Genomic DNA, 16,812 nt, shown 5'->3' with positions numbered 1-16,812 from the left:
AATAAAAGGTTAATTAACTGAATTAGTTTATGGATAAAGGGGATGTTTTTTCATTTCAAATCAGTGCATTTCAGTAGTCCACTCTGAGTTGTCTCTGCTGCCATAACACAAGAACTGCCAGGCCTATGCACATAAGATTGGCAAGTGTGGTGCATTAACATGAAAACTGCCACAAGGTGACAGTGGGGTAAAAATGACATGACTGTTCAGTAACCACCATCCTGGTGAGCAGTTAGTCGCCCTGACTCTGGCTCAGTGTGGCAGGTAAATGTTTTGCACACACCTTTTCTCTAAAGACCTGGAAAGCAAAGCCAAATCCCTGGGACCCAAACACACCCTGGACCTGTGCCATGTGCACCAAAAGTATCATTATTCTGCTAAAATTAATGAAGCCCATGCTTAATCGACTTTATTATATTCTTACCCAAAGTAAGTCTAGCTAATTGCATATTCACTTTTAAACTTCCCATTTCCAAATGGTCAATGTGTTGAGTATAAACTTAATTGCTACACACTGTAAAACAGCACAGAGCCCATCACTCCGACTCAGATTAAATTTCAGTCAAGAAGAAAAAAAAAGATCTCAAACAGCTTTTTATTACATGTTCAATAACAGTACAATTTAGTACAGTATCTATCTTGCATCCAGCTCACCGTGGAACACCAACAGACTGAAATAAAATACAAAAAGTGAAAAGGTACATAAGGGTGCAGAGCTCTATCATATTAATGGAAAGAGAAAAGGGAATCCATCTCAGTTGAATTGCATTTTCACTTGTGGCCACACACGAATACATCACATTTATTGTACATCATTGCAGAAAAAAGAAAAGTGAAAATATGTCACAACTTTAACAAAAGTGCTTCTGTATACAGTGAAATGTCCTGCCATTCAGATGCTTTCTGACTTTTAATTTAAGACCAAGAAAAAAATGTACAAAAAGTTTTAGTATGGACAGTATGTGAGGACGTTTTTGTTCCATTGAGTGTGGAGATTTTAAGAAGAGGGAGGACTGGTCGAGAAGGATAGATTTCTCAATGATTGTTGCAATTATTACAAAACTTGGCATCATTAGAACTGGTAAGCATAATTTACACTAAGTACGCAGTCAATATTAAGTCCTTTCTCCATTCCTGCTCACTCTGGTGCATAGCATTACCAGTATTAGTACTTGACATATGCAGAGTTTGAACCAAAACAAAACAAAACAAAACAAAACAAAAAAAAGGCTCCTATCAAGTCAAATTTTATTAATAGGATACTCTCCTTTTGAGGGGGAAAAAAGATACAGATCTAGGATTTTTGCACCATTGAAAGCAAGTCTACAGCATGCACATCTAAATTAACTCATGGCAGACAAAATTAAATGTCTTAACTTAAAACATCAGACCATTATTTTCAGACATTGATTTGTACATTTCATTCACAGAGTTGCAACTGCAGTCCCAAGCAAAGGAAGTGTCTATTTAGTCAGGCGAGGTGTTTCACTCAAAGTGGATACTAAACACAGCCCCCCCTCCCATCCATATAATAAAATCCAGCCATGCCCCAACCATTTCAGTACCCTACACTGCCACCCCATCCCTTCCCTCCCAAAGTCAAAGGCATGTACAAGAATTAAGGGGGTTAACTGGTTAAGGTTACTCATAATAACTCCTTCTGTACTGGAATGAGCATTCATAACAACTTATAGCATGTGCTTGGTTAGTTAACATAGTATTAGTTGAGAGGCAAAGCTTTTTCATGTGCAAAAAGCTGTGATGAAACAAAAACAGCTAGTATATAAATACATCATGGACATTTCGAAAGCTGCTCATGTAATCTGATCAAGCTTTTGCTTCTGCATGTTTTCTCATCTTTCTTACATTATTTAATTGGATTAGAAAGACAAGCTGTAATTTCAAACATATCTAAAACCACTGAAGAAATATGACAAAAAGAAAGCCATCAAGAATAACAAACCATCAGAATAGAATTCTTAAAAAAAGTTAAATAATTTGTACAATTACACTCCAACATTTGCTTTCAGGACGCATACATTTGCATGGGATGATAGTGTTGTTTTCTCTTTCAAGGTAACATAAAATGGTCCAAGAAGGAATGCACAAGTTTCTGATTTGATACCACAGGAGATCCTTTTTTAGCTAGGTGATAAACAATTGTGCTCTTCTTTGTGTAGGAAAGGCATTGGTTTCCCTTCGTTTTTGTGGTGTCCAAGTCAGTTTAAACAGTGTTGAAGAAGATGCTGTGAAATATAACATTCTGAAGTTGTAATGGTCTTCCAGTCAACTTTGGAGTTAAAATAACATCTGAAGAGCAAAGACAGATTAAAGTCAGACTTTAACAGAGTGGTAACTCCTGTCAAGTGTAATTTTAAAGATCAGAGTATTAAAATTCACAGAAAGCCAGCCATTCATTCACAAGTCAGAGTCCTAAGAATTAGGGGAGTCCTGCGTATGTTCAAACTCTATCCACAACAATTTGGAGAGGGAGCTCACATTTGTTAATTGTCCTTGTTGGGACCTTTCCAAATGTGAGACGCTAAGTCAAGGATTTCAGTCAAACACTGTAATTGACTACATTACTTTAGTTAATAACTCAACAAAGTGTATTTGTACAATAAAATTCTTCCATTTTACAAGCCTTTTATCATCGTCTGTTTTCTCACAGCAGCAATGAGCTGTTTTGAAAAGGCACAATGATTTGAGTAAAATGAACTGTCTAGCTGGAATAATTAATAACTATAAAAGTGGAAACATTTACATGAGCTACAGTATAGTTACCAACAAAAGGACTTTTCTCTACACATCTGATCATTTTAACAGTGAAAATGCCACATTTGGTAGAACGTTTGGCCTAATCACCTTTTGCTCATTTGAATTTATTTTTTTTAACCTGCAAATTTTGTTACTGGGCAGGTTTTAATTTGAACAATTTCAGTTCAAGGAATAACTTAAGAGTAATGAATACAATGATAAAGAGTCTACCTTCAATTCTGTTACATACTGCACTTTAAAAATGTCAAACTTAGTGTAACAACTTCTAGAGAGAAAAAAATGCTGTATGCTGATTATAAAAACTTAAGTACCAAAGTATTAAAACAGCAAGAGATGTGAGAATTTGGCACAGAGGCCTTGTGAGTGGTGGAAACAAGACAAAAAAAGAGGAGCACCTTCAGGCCTCAATTCCAGATCTTCAGAAAACTGTCCCAGGATCCTGTTGCAACTGCCATACCATCATCAGTAACTCCCAGGCAGCTAACACGGTTGTCATGTCCAGCCAACACACCTAGAAAAGTACCACAATGTTAAGCTGGTCAACAGGGAGACAAAAATCTCAACTTTGCACACATTTGCTCATATGTGTCGTTCCTTTCCATTTGACTAATACTTAACCAAAAAGTAAGTCTTGAAGGCAGCACAACCATTTTTGTGTCATATCTGAATTACTAACCGGCGCGGTCAGCCTTTAGTGTGTCCCACACATTACAGTTGAAGTCATCATATCCAGCCAGGAGGAGACGGCCACTCTTTGAGAATGAAACTGAGGTGATACCACAGATGATATTGTCATGAGAGTAGATCATTAATTCCTGATCAGCACGAAGATCAAAGAGCCTGCAGGTGGCATCATCAGAGCCCGTGGCAAATGCATTGCCATTAGGGAAGAACTGTAAAGTACACAAAATAAAATTATTAATACAACAAAACAAAGCAGACAATTACCACAGTTGTTGTAACATTTATCATGTCTCACAACACAACTTGGTTACAAATGTCCAGTGTAAACTACTTACACAGATGGCATTAATGTCAGACTCGTGGCCAGTAAATGTCTGTCTGCACATGCCCTCTCGGACATCCCAGAGTTTAGCAGAGGCATCACAAGCACCAGAGACAAATAACCTTGTGTCAGGAGCCAATGACAAGCTCATGACATCACCTGTGTGTCCAGCAAACGTGGTTGTCTGCTGACCAGTCTCAATATCCCAAAGTGCACTATAAAATGAAATACAGGATTAGAAAGCTTTTCAATTCTCCAACTTTCTCAAATGTTTATAAACCCTGTTCAGATGTAAAATAACATTGTGCATAAGCTCTGTTCACACTCTTGTTACTCAGAAAAACCCAATGACATGATAACTAAATCTAACTGCAAGTGTCTCGAAACTTACCAAGTGGTATCTCCAGAGCTTGTAACAATCTGGTTGTCATCAAGAAAGCGACAACAGGACAGGTAACCTGGTATTTAAGAATAGAGTGGTCGTTAAAAATGAATATATGGGACTTTTAATTTAGGAGTTAAACACAACTGTCAAATCAAAATCTGAACATTTGTGCAGCAACTGAATGATCAGCAGTTAAGTAAGTCACTCAGTGCTTGCATTTTAAAACGTCTTAATTGTTGAATTTTCATGGGAATTTCAGACACTGCTATGAAATGTTTTAGGCAGCATCACCACTCAGACAGGCAGTTCTCTGTTGACTTGGATACTTGTATGTCCTCCTGTGCAAGTTTTAACTGCAGTATTTCAAGGCTCTTAGACACTATTTGGTGCTCAATCTATATATTCCCAAACTTTACTATTCCAAAGAGTGGAATAAAGATAAAGTCACTCAGCATTTCCAATCAGCATCCAAATTTTATAACAACCCATTTGAGGAAATGTAATTAGCAATATGGTTTCAGAGTTTTGCTGACTAAACCTTGATATGTCATAGGTCTTCACACAAGTTGTCTATTTCAGTTGAATGACAATGGCTGCTTACTTATGAAGTTAACTTTATGAAATAATGTGAAAAAAATGTATTGTAAAAACTTTATTATAACGAATACACTGTTACTTCTGTAAAGATTGTCATACTATGCTATGATAGCAATGACTGCTATGTATTTTTTTCCAGACCTATTGCCTTTATGGTGTGAGAAATAGTCCTTTGCAGTTCATTTGGTCTTTCATCGTAATTCTTAAGGTCTACTGTAACAGATGGAAAACAGACAGCAAGAATAAGAGTAGTTCATGCACCTGTATGTCCAGCGAGCTCACGGCTCACACGTACATTCCCCTCACGGGTTTTCAGGTTGTAAATAGAACAGATGTTGTCTAAACCTCCACAGGCCACATAATTTCCTGAAGGTGCATATGCACAAGTCATGACCCAGGAAGAGCGAAGAGGAATGGCATGAACCTAGAATCAAAGTGACAAAAACATGCAAAAACAATGGGTTGTCATTTTTGCGCAACCAAACGATGAAAACATTCCCCTGGAATTGTAGTTAATTTCATTTGATTTTCTTGAGCACACAGATGTAACAGTTTTTGTATGAGAAAAAAAAGTCACCTAGCTACTTTTAATAGGGTTCTTATGACCCTTAGCATTCACTTTTAGCATTATGGAAATTACCTGACAAAGACCTCTTTTTAACCTAGTATCGCGCATCATCTAATACCAGTGTCAGTGCATCCCTAAAATGACCCTTGTTCAAGTTACCAAGATAGCAGTGCCAGAGTCTACAGTCGTTTGCAGTAATTTTCTTCATTCTGGACAATGACTAGATGTCAGTTTGCTGGATAACATTCAAGACATGTCTATTATCACAGGCTGTAGTGACCAGTCTTATCAAATCAATACATTTCCATGGCTAAATTGTTATGACAACATTTGCATTATTGTGAAGCCTAGTGCTTTAATATTACATTGGGATAGTCACTCAGCAAAATGCAGAACTACTCAGCATGTAACCCCTGACCAAAGCAACAAGAACAAGTTGCTATCAGGGCACAGAAATATTAATGAACAGACATTAGGTAGTAGGCCATACAATCACACAAGCATCCATTTAATTGACAGCAACTTGACTGTTGTTGTTAGGTTGCTACTGACTACACAGTGTGACTATTAGTGAACCTTTGAATGCTCAAATGGTATCCTGTCACTTTAATGTAGCCACATCATTAGGTCTAGATGTGGTGGAAGGATGGACTTCTAATGCCTTGATTACCAGTTTTATTTGTTGTCCCTGTATTCAGCTGAATAATTTTGCTCAATGTTTTTTCTATGGCTGGATTCCATCTCAAACTTTGTAAGTGTTAAGGTTTTGGTGGCTGAGGCTGGGTCAGAGTTAAGTTATGCTTCCACCAAATCCAGTGACAACCATCACTTCCAAGCTTTCCATTCATCTTCTATGTAGGCAGCTGTGCAATGCATTCTGGTAGTGAAGCAGCACGGTTCCAAAGGCTGCTCTACATTTGTATTAGGTAGAAGTCTACTTTATGCAAATCAGTGGCACTGAAAATGACTCACTGAGTATGTTTACATGCACACCATATTCCGGTTCGGGTCAATATTCCGGCTAAGGTAACTGCGCCGCGGCAACTGGAATATTCCGTTAACATGTTACTTGGCATGCCCCCGTGTTTCGGCGTATTCCACTCTCTGACGTAATGAGACACTCAGCCGCGGGGGGCAGCAGTACGCGTATAGGCGTCTGGTCTGCCGGAAAAACAGACGAAGAAGTCTTCTTCTTTTTCTTCTGTTGCTATTTCTATGTTTTCTCCCATCGATATACTCCATGATATTTAAGTCTTTTATTAGCTGAAGGCGGACTGCAGTCTCCTGGCTCTTGCTGCTGTTCGCCCTGCCGTTTTCCCCGCTTGCAGGTAACCATAGCAACAAAGACGCCACAGAATTCCTTGTGAGTCGAGCATGCGCAGTCGTGACTGAATATTCCGGTTCGGGGAGTTTTCCGACTAAGGTGTTTACATGCCCCAATATTCCGGTTGGAACAGGCATATGCCAGGGGTCTTATTCGGAATTCTCTCCAACCGGAATATGACCTTAATCAGGTTTGGTGCGTGTTTACATGACACGTGCACAACCGGAATATTGCGAATATTCCGGTTAATACAGGAATAAGGTGTGCATGTAAACATGCTCACTGCCTCTGGTAACTCCCAAACCTCATGAACAAACTTTTAAACTACCTATTGCAGATCTAAAACGAACCAAGATTTAGCAACTGCATGGCCTATTTTTTGGCACAAATATTTTTATGAACAGGTTTTAGTGGACTGTTTAGGTGAAATATTACTGAACAAGCTGCCATAGTTTCAGTTTGAAGACCAGATACAGAAACCAAGGACAGTCCAATCTAATCTTTTAATGCAGACTTTAATCCATGTCAGATGAAAGTAACCACACTATGCAAAACTCTCAAAATTCTGTCTTTGCACATAACTGTGATTCGGACTGCACTGAAATAAATCAGGGAGGAGAATCCATTGGGTTGTAATATTTGGAGATGTTTTGAGAATGAGCGCACTTTTCATCTAACAGGACGCCGCCTTCTTTCTCTAAGGGATAGACCCATCAAGTGGCCAATATTGGGAAGCAGCACAGTGCATTCCATTTAATAACATGATGGTGGAAACACACCATTATGGAGGAGGTAAAGCATAATGCTGATACTGTTGCAATTCATACTGATCACCAATAGAGAACATGGATTATATAATGCCGCTTAAACTGCAGACTATTAAAAACATGATGTTTCAAATCAAGGAGGTCTTCCAATACTCTTCTGCTTTCTTTTAGCATCTGTAGTAAAATTACTCTGAAAATTGACCAAATTCTCTCATGAAATACATACCTTGTTTGTGGTATAGCTGTCCCAAATAATGAGTTTGCCATCTTGGGAGGCACTGACCAAGAGCCTGCAGGAATGAGGGGGGGGGATTAGTCACAGGTATCACACCAAATCTATTGTAGTGTATGTAGTGATATAGGCACTTCATTCATTTAGGCAACTAAATGAATGAATGAATGAATTAATTAATTAATAATTAAATAAATACTAAGGGTCTGGAAAAAAAATCCAAAAGCCATGTCCAAGTTAAATGAAAGCACAGTTAGGTGACTTTAACAGCTTTTACATTTAGGTAACATGTTCAGCATTTGCATCTTCCTCAACATTTGACACATAACAGTCGTAAATAAATGGTTTTGTTCTTTGTTTTTGTGTTGTGTTGTGTGTACCTGGAATCTGTTCCCCAGTGCATGGCATAGATTTTAGCCAAGTGGCCCCTCAACGTTCGTCTTGTACGCATCTGAATTCGGCCAACAGGGTCAATATTGGCTGTGATCTGAAAAACAAAGGGCCCATTGATTAATTTCAAACCAAACTCTGGGTCTTTGTGCAAGAAAAGAGTGATTTTATTAAAGTAAATGTTACCTGTGATAGTGTGGCATCTGCACATGCTTTCCTGGCATCCTGAGAGAAAGGACACATTTTAGCAAATCCTTGAAGCACAATTTATCTCAGTCTCTCACACTATATTAGTCTCATATTCGTAGCTGTGACTGGAAATTATTACTTTATTTAGATACTGATGGTATATGATTGTGTGTGTGTGTGTATGTGTATATATATATATATATATATATATATATATATATATATATATATACACACATATATATACATACATATATACATATATATACATATATATACACATATATATACACATACATATACATACATATATATATATATATATATATATATATATATATATATATATATATATATATATATATATATATATCATTGCTCACTCACTCTGATCTGATTTTTGAGCTGCTCTGCCTCTTGACGTAACTGGTCCAGTTCACTCATTTTTCCTCAGGTTCTTCGATTACCTTACTCCAACTGGTTGATCTAAAGAAAGAATGAAGAGAAATACCTCAAATCACTCACATAAATCTTCATGTACAGCTATCACTAGGCCCAATTTTGAGCTATAAGAAATGTAGGTTCAAACTCAGTTAAGACAAACAAATCCGAAACCACAGAGGGTAGTGGTGGAGGAAATTCATTTTCACACCATTATTAGCCTAGTCACTATTTCAACCACCCATCATTACTTTACCAACTATTGTGCTATATCTGTACAGGCTAGTTCACAGTTCAACCTTACTTTCCCACCTCAATGTCACTGACATAATCCTGACACACAATTTAAATTGCCAGACAAATCCTGTTAAGGCATGATTTGCCAATGATCCGAAAAGCAGTCATTATCCAGTTGACCCCAATCCTGGGGATACTCAGAATTTTAGCCAAGTGGTCAATAAGCCCGTTATATTAGTACAGCCTGAAAGCATCTTTACAAAGTCCAAGCAAAAAATAAAAACCGAAAAGTCATATCACACAAGCAGCATATTCCCAATATTAATAAGCACTATTAATAAGTAGCTTAATCATTATGTTGTCATTGTTTGGAAGCAAATAATATGATTAATACATATCAACCTGTGCTGAATTAAATTATTTCAAGACAAGGGTTCTGAGGGAACCAAGAGGTCACAGGTCTGATCCCCAGAGCAGTATCCTCGTACAAGGCACTGCACCCTCGCCCACTCTAGGGCCCCGACATCATGGATAAATTTCTATTTAGAACCATCTATTAAAATACACAATTGTGTCTCAAAGACATATTCACAGACACAAATCTTTAATTTGACTGTATATGTACAAAATGATGAGCAAATGCCAACAAGAAAGTGAAAATGGGAAAAATGAACAAAAATGGAGAGTGCTTGCAAGGTTCTGATCAAATGCTTGCTCAGTTAGGATTTCTCTAGATAGGGCATTTTGGTAAACGCACTTTTGGATTTAGTTAAACTTTATTTTCATTTTAACTCAAAACACAATGACTTAATTATACAGAATCTACATAACATGTCCAAAAGACAACTTTCCTAGGGCACTCTGCATGACATTAAAAGAGTACAACTTAGTTCCAGAAATCCTCTACTGCAGATCCACCCTATGGCATCCTTACCCTTTTTCATGTACCGTCTCTCTTTAAAAATAATCACCTCATAGATAAAAGTGCAGTCTATGCAAGCTGCTCTCACATGAACAAGGCCTGCCTTTTTGTAGTCTCAAATAACAAACAGACACTTAACAGTGACTTCTGCATAACTCAGTTTAAGGCAACATTACAACTTGCACAAAAAGGCAGTACGCTGACTTATGAACGGACTAAACAACTAAAACTTACTAAAGATGGCAATGTGCCATTTTAACACTCCCTGACAATTCAATCACCTTACGTGGTGTATCTCAGTCATCAGGCCTATGTCACAGAACGTTTCTTGACAAGACTGAAAATCTTGCCTCCTTGATCACAGTATCCTTTAGTTCATCTGATTGGTTGACCTTTTCACACACACATTATCCTCTGACACTTATTAATCTTATAATAAACATTTTATGGAATATAATTATTGTGTAGTATCAACAAGTGATGACTAAATGCCATTCGCACCTTGAAAACCTCTGCAAATATAGCCAAGCATAATTTTAAAAACATGCTTTCACAGAATTCTACTTCTTTGAATTCAATCCAACTTATACTTCCTATGAGAAACTGAAACTTGAGTGAATCAACTATGCTGAAATCAAATATCTGACAATTAAGTTCTTAATCAATGCCAACCCTAATATATGGCAAATATATTGTGTTTCCTTTATCTTATTTGGCATACAGTGAAATTGATGCTTTAAGACAACTCAAGCTAAATACAGACAAAAAGAGAGCGATCGTCTTTATCTTGGTTCAAGCAATAAACTAACTGCATATAACCAGTTATTTCCATATTATCAGTTTCATTGCAACTCACAGGGAAGATAACCAAGTCATTCTTTCACTAGAAGCTGCAGTGTGGTTATAAAGGGCTTTTGTGTCAAAAGTGAAAGGCTATGCCGCAAACCAAAAATTGCTAACTCACTGAATAGTTAAAATACAAAAAATGTTCTTCTGTGATCCAAGATAAAACTCCAAATTATTTAGTGCAAATAACTACTCAAATAACTAAGAGGGAAATTTTGTGTAAGTTGTTAACAATTCTATTTTTGACATTCTGTTTTTTTTTTGTTTGTTAGTTTGTTTGTTTTAAGCAAACTGCAAATGGTAAATCCCAAAGAGGATGTGTTCACATTATAAATCTGAGATTTTTTTCCACTTTTAAGAAATATTATTTGTCATTGACCTCTATAGATGCTTTCAGTTTGGAGTTCCTCTGCCTCATCACTTCTCCTTTCCAAGCGCCTGATCAGGGTCAGCTGACTGCATGATAAACAATGAACTAGTGGCAAACAGCCTGGAGTTGTGGCTTACTAGCTGCTCTCAGGTCTCTTAAGGGCAATGTGTGCCTCCCTGGAGTCAAAGGTACCTCCTACATTTGCAGATGTAAAGTACAGATTCTATGTCTCTGCAAAAAGAAACAAATTTCCTGTCTCAGAGTACAGGCAAGTTAATCTGTACTGTTGTATGATAATAATGCAATGTTTTACAGGTCTAAAGCTGGATCACAGAAAGACCATAACCAGCACTATCACCAAGCAACCACATAATCCTAAAAGCTAAAATCCTCAGTCAGCGAGTCTCTAATCCTGTCCATGTCCACTAACATATAAACAGCTGGCAAAGCCAGCCAGGATCAGAAATATGTTTTCCCTATCATAAAAGGATGAGTATAAGCTTAATTCTTTTACACAAAACATGCTTTAAGTAAGTGCCTGGATTTTCACACTGCCAGTTCAATGACTGGCCTCATATCAGTGTCGTCCTTGTGTGAATGAACTAGAATTTGGAGTATTTTTACAGAATCCATGTACATAACAAAATAAGTTGCAAATGAAACTCATAACTGGCAGTTAATAGTAATGATGAAAACAACAAATTAAAATATTATATGGCATACATAGCATACAATAACATAAAAGAAACGTATTTAATAATGGATTTCTGTAACTGTTACACAGGTTTGGCCAACACTGTAGGAGGTGCACCAACAGCAACAGCAAACCAGCACAGTCATTGTTTGTAGAACCATGATTTGCCTCCCAACAGTAAGGTACTTTGCATCACATTTGAATGGCTGCTGAGCAACAGTGTATCTGTCAGTTACTTTAATCAGTTTGAAAGTTTGGTCTGCAAACACTACTCATAGTGTGAACTAAACAACTGCTGTAGCTCCACCTAATAATATAGCAAAACAGTGTTACTTTAAACCATTAGGCGAAATTAAAAAGACAAATTTTGAAATTCACTGTACATCACACATAGTAACGTTAATCCGACGTGCACTGATGGGAATCTGAGAAGATGCAGCTAAACGCCATCTTGCAGACCGCTGCCCGCTAGTTAGCCTGCTAGCAGCCTTGACAGTGTAGGCCTGCAGGCAGGGCTGAGCTACTATCCAAGAAGAGAGATCAGGTAGTCACATATTAGCGACAATTCTGGTTGTGACTGAAGAGTGCATTTATGGTTAGTCACAATACTGTGCCACCATCGATGAAATGATTATGAAAGCAGCTTACGAAGCTAAAATCATTTCGCTGGTAGTATCTAATGTAACGTCAAGCTAAAGTTACCATGGTCACTTTTGGGAAGACTCCACTGCTCTTCCGCAATTATATGGATTGCTGGGTAGCTAGCTTTCAAGCTGATGTAGTGAGTTGACTGACTACTCCAGGCTGTTTGCTTGGCCTTCGGAAATCCAATTACTTAGATACCAACAATCTTGTTAAAACCAACTGTGCCCATTTGATTTGATTACGACGTAGCATATATCTAGTTGATTCCCTAATCCAACAAAGGACCTGAGCCTGGAGAAACTGCAAGGTCGGCTGGTGGCCTGTTTGACTTTAATGCATAGCAAAATGCAGTAATAGACAGACGAAAAATTCCCTTGGTATATTAACACCTCCTACCCTATATTTTTGTAGTTAATCACCGTTTGTTAACTAACACGACTAGCTAACTTAACCTCAACATCAGTGCAAGAGGCGGTCCACCGGGGTGGCCGTGTCGCTGTAGACGGGGGTAGACGAGAGGCGTCTTATGCTAATTATTCGCCCTGTAAAAAAAAATAGGGTGTTAACGCCATTACAACAGATATCATTAACGGCACTCAGCACCTTTCTAAACTAAACCTTAACTAGTAATGTCGCTTACTGTCTCGCTATCACTAATAACTAACGATTGCTATTAATGTGTTAATAGGACGTTTGTTGTTCCAGCCGGCCAAGGGACTGTGTCATCCACTGACAGCAGCCTGAATAAACTCACGGAAATGTTAAATTTTTCATGTAGGAAACCAATGTTAACCATAAAGCTTACGACGTTAAAGTTACAAACATTTTCCTAGAGGTATCACTGCCTGTTAGTTAAAACAATAACGTTACCCGCCAGTTCAAGCAATTTAGGCCAAGAAGCACCTCCGCTGGCCCATCATCGGCTTCACTCGCTACTACAGCTGCAGCTAGCAGCATTCACTAACATTTAACTGAATTAGTGCTAACTGAATGCACGGCGAGCTCGTTACTTCAGCTAGTTTAATAACAGTCAGTGCAAAAGCTCAGCGTTGGGATGGTTCTCAGCAGCCACAGATCATGCTGTTGTCTTTGCATATGAGATAAGAAGCTAACCCCAGCTAACTAACTCGTTAGCAAGCTAGCCATCGCTACCCCACCCCCAGGCACTTCTATTATGCCAGGATTCAACAGCTAGGCTGTTATTCTTGCAGCGAGTGTCAAAGTAGCATCTTTATGGTGTTTCTCCTTACCTGCTTCAATTTGCGTTTGTTTTTATGTTTTTGGCATTGACCGGAAAGGAAAGCGGTGTATCCCTCCAGTCCACGCATCAACGAACACCGAAAAGCTAGCTTACAAACTAGCTAGCCAGCTAGTTTTCTGAGGAGCAGCCCTTCCCGAACGTAGGCTACGGTTGGGGAGCTTGACAACCTCAGTCAACCAACCGGAGAGGGGAGGGGGGGGGTTACACCCACTGGCCCTGGACTGAAAACACGGTGTCCTTGGGATTCTCAGGCAGACAAAGCAAATAATCTTTAAATTCAGTATTCTTGATTCAACAAGGTTGCCTATTGTCTCCTTTTTGTCAGGCTTGACTTCTGCCCTTTCCGTAGTAACGCTCTCGCCTAGCCACCGAAAGAGGAGATGGGCGCGGTAACCCTGCAATCAGCTCTGGGAAACCCCACGCTGCAGCAGCGATGGAAAGAGAACCTTCGATTGGTGAAGAGCTACAGATGCGTGTGTATGTGCGTGTGTGCGCGTGCGTGCGTGCGTGCGTGTGTGTGTGTGTGTGTGTGTACGTGCATAAATGTAAATAAATATACTACATATATGTAAATGTGTGTGTATGTATGTGTGTATGTGTAAATATTATATATATATATATATATATATATATATATATATATATATATATATATATATATATATATATATATATAATGCACATACTCAAAACACACAGATGCACAACAAGCATTTTTGTGTAAAATAATTCATAATTATTTTAACAATTTATTCTCCAGTGCCCCTCTACCACATGAAGTGCTTCAGGCCATGTTGTGCACAAGGGACTTTGTTCCCTGAATTATGACTGGAAGGTAGTCCCCTCCAAGACTACCAAGGTCTGCCCACTTTTTACACATCCTGTTGCTTGCTCATCTCCTTAGCCAGTGACCAAGACTTGAGTTGGTTCATGCTTTGTGTGGAAACAAACACAGTGGAGTGTGCATAGTCAGAAATTTTCAATTGTGGCCAAACAGACTGGACAAACTAAAGTCTCATGTACAATCATACACCACCTAAAATCTGAAACATTATGGAAAAAAAAAGGAATCAGAATTGCTGACTGTTTCTGATGTCAGTGTGTTGTGTTGGGAGTTGTCAGTGCTACTAAAATCTAGCCCCTAGAAAAAAAAACAGCTCTTCTTCTCACTTGGAAAGAGTTGTAAATGTTCTCATGTTGATAGAAACTCATTTTCTGTGCGTTTGTTTAATATCAGGAAATGATTTGTGTTAGGAATTGTGCTTTTTTCCCTTATATTTCCATGGTTACAGGTTACAGATATCGTGTATCTATCTAGGAACATATACATCTGAAAACAAAGAAACAAGTTAAAACTGACATGAACATGGCATAATGTTCTAGCCATTCCAGTGGTAGTGGATTGATTCCAGTCAGCTATAAGAATATAAAATAACCAGCAGCTCTAATGTTGTGCTGGAGGCAAGATGACTGAGCTTTCCAGACGGCCAAGTGTTAGCAGAGAGCAGATATAGGCCCACTAGAGAGGGAGGGCAGATCCTGCAAATGCTCTTTCAATTTACAGAAACCCTTGCCTGCTTTAGCAGAAACACATAGGGGCAGGGAAATCAACTTGCACATTAACTGAAAAAAACTGCAATATTATACTGATGAATAGTAATGATATATGTTGTAGTATTTTTAATAATTACATATTTAATGAAAGATATTCATCAATTATACCATGTTTCACTACACAGGTGCAAAACAAGAGCATCCATTAAACATTTATTTATTTATGTATTTATTTATTTATTTATTTTTGCTGTTTTACTAATTAAAAGATACATGTGGATCTCATGCTACTATACCAAGAGCTTAAACACTATGCTGTTTTGCCTGAGTCAAATAAGCCTTTTGCACAAAACAAGATATTGGTTTGAGTATGAGACTTTGTCACTGAGGCAATCAGAGAGGACTGTAATGTAAGAATTTCATTGTGCAGTGCAGCTTGCCTCTGTGCATATGACAATAAAGCCTTTGAATCCTGAATCCTTGAATCCTGACTCCAGCCAACAAAAAAAGCAGTCTGGTGTGTTAGTGTTTTCAGTGAAGAGAGAAGTAGTGAGAAGTGAGGCATATCTCTGTACTGTCTGGTACAGAGCCTCCAGACATCCTAAGGAAAAGCTACACAGGGGCATGCTAATGCTAATACTGATAACACTAATCTGGCTGGTATTTAGCCTGTCTTGAGGCAAAGCTATTGTACTGGGGTTTGATGTATATATGACATATGCACTAAAAGAATGTACTTACAACTTTCCACACAGATTTTTTTTTTATGAAAAAGAAAATACAGTGAGAACATGTGTACCTCTACATATGCTTTACACCACATGCACATACATTTATGAATGAGCTGAGTATGATATAACCATGTTGCATAAAGAAGGAAAGTGGCAAAGATGAAATATTGGTAATATTTTATTTGGGGCCTATATTTGTGCAGCATAATGCAATAAGTCCCACTAGAGCTTCATATAATGATATAATGAATGTCCTAACATCATTTTTTCTACTAGTATGATTTTTGTTTGAGTGTGAGTAAATAGGGTTACATATTGCCATCCAAATTGTACAGTAATGAGGGAATAAGAATAATGCCCATATTAGGTCATAAATTAGACCCACTTGTGTGATCAATCAATAGGCCATTATGGCTCACAATGTATGATGGTGCATGATGACTGTGCATAATAATGGCTGCTTTAGCACTGTCAGATGGAGAGGATGAGTGTGATTTTCTGACTGACTGACATTCATGGCCAAACCAGGCCTAACAGAGGTGTAACTGTGGTTCTAACTGTGGGAGTGGGCGTTAGGCACCTGCATGTGCATACAATGATTGAAATGTGTAAAACAAAACAATGTGTGAGCACCATGTAAACAGGTTTTTTATGAATATGAAGACAATTCTGTGTATACATGTATCCAATATTGTGCATTTGCAGGTTTTTACTCTTGAATCTATACAGCTTTACATATCTGGCCCCTACACTGTATAAATAAATACACCAGGTTCTCCCCTTTATTACTGTTGTAAGAAATCAGTGCATTTGATCCTGGCAGGTCTATAGTTTGCAGAACTGTCATATTATAGTAGATAATCATTTAAGTATGT

At 38.1% G+C, this 16,812-nt stretch overlaps 1 protein-coding gene across 2 annotated transcripts; it reads right to left on the bottom strand.

Annotated features, from left to right (window-relative positions):
* Positions 1-576: 576 nt before the first annotated feature.
* gnb1b (guanine nucleotide binding protein (G protein), beta polypeptide 1b) lies at positions 577-14,010 on the bottom strand. 2 transcript variants are annotated; one of them, XM_030052657.1, is made up of 11 exons: positions 13,642-14,010; positions 8,624-8,722; positions 8,234-8,272; positions 8,038-8,144; positions 7,652-7,715; positions 5,028-5,190; positions 4,176-4,242; positions 3,798-3,999; positions 3,455-3,671; positions 3,174-3,289; positions 577-2,310 (listed from the first exon to the last, which is right to left on the bottom strand). In XM_030052657.1, the coding sequence occupies exons 2-10, from the start codon at positions 8,678-8,680 to the stop codon at positions 3,183-3,185; spliced, it is 1,023 nt and encodes a 340-aa protein (XP_029908517.1). In that variant the 5' UTR covers positions 8,681-8,722; positions 13,642-14,010; the 3' UTR covers positions 577-2,310; positions 3,174-3,182. The 2 variants fall into 2 exon arrangements, with proteins under 2 accessions (XP_029908517.1, XP_029908518.1); XM_030052658.1 differs by lacking the exon at positions 13,642-14,010 and adding an exon at positions 13,262-13,421.
* Between the last annotated feature and the right edge of the window lie 2,802 nt (positions 14,011-16,812).

The sequence above is a fragment of the Myripristis murdjan genome, chromosome 5, assembly GCF_902150065.1.
Source record: "Myripristis murdjan chromosome 5, fMyrMur1.1, whole genome shotgun sequence".
Classification (NCBI taxonomy): Eukaryota; Metazoa; Chordata; class Actinopteri; order Holocentriformes; family Holocentridae; genus Myripristis; species Myripristis murdjan.
The sequence above is the reverse complement of the archived record's forward strand: the minus strand, read 5'-3'. Positions and strand labels throughout refer to the sequence as shown.

Excerpts from the sequence above, each read along its gene's own strand:
- gnb1b (XM_030052657.1), bottom strand. The coding sequence starts at position 8,680 with ATGAGTGAACTGGACCAGTTACGTCAAGAGGCAGAGCAGCTCAAAAAT. Across the intron at positions 5,191-7,651 it reads ACAGCTATACCACAAACAAG|GTTCATGCCATTCCTCTTCG; the intron begins GTATGTATTTCA and ends CTTTGATTCTAG. Across the intron at positions 4,243-5,027 it reads TGAGCTCGCTGGACATACAG|GTTACCTGTCCTGTTGTCGC; the intron begins GTGCATGAACTA and ends CTTAAATACCAG.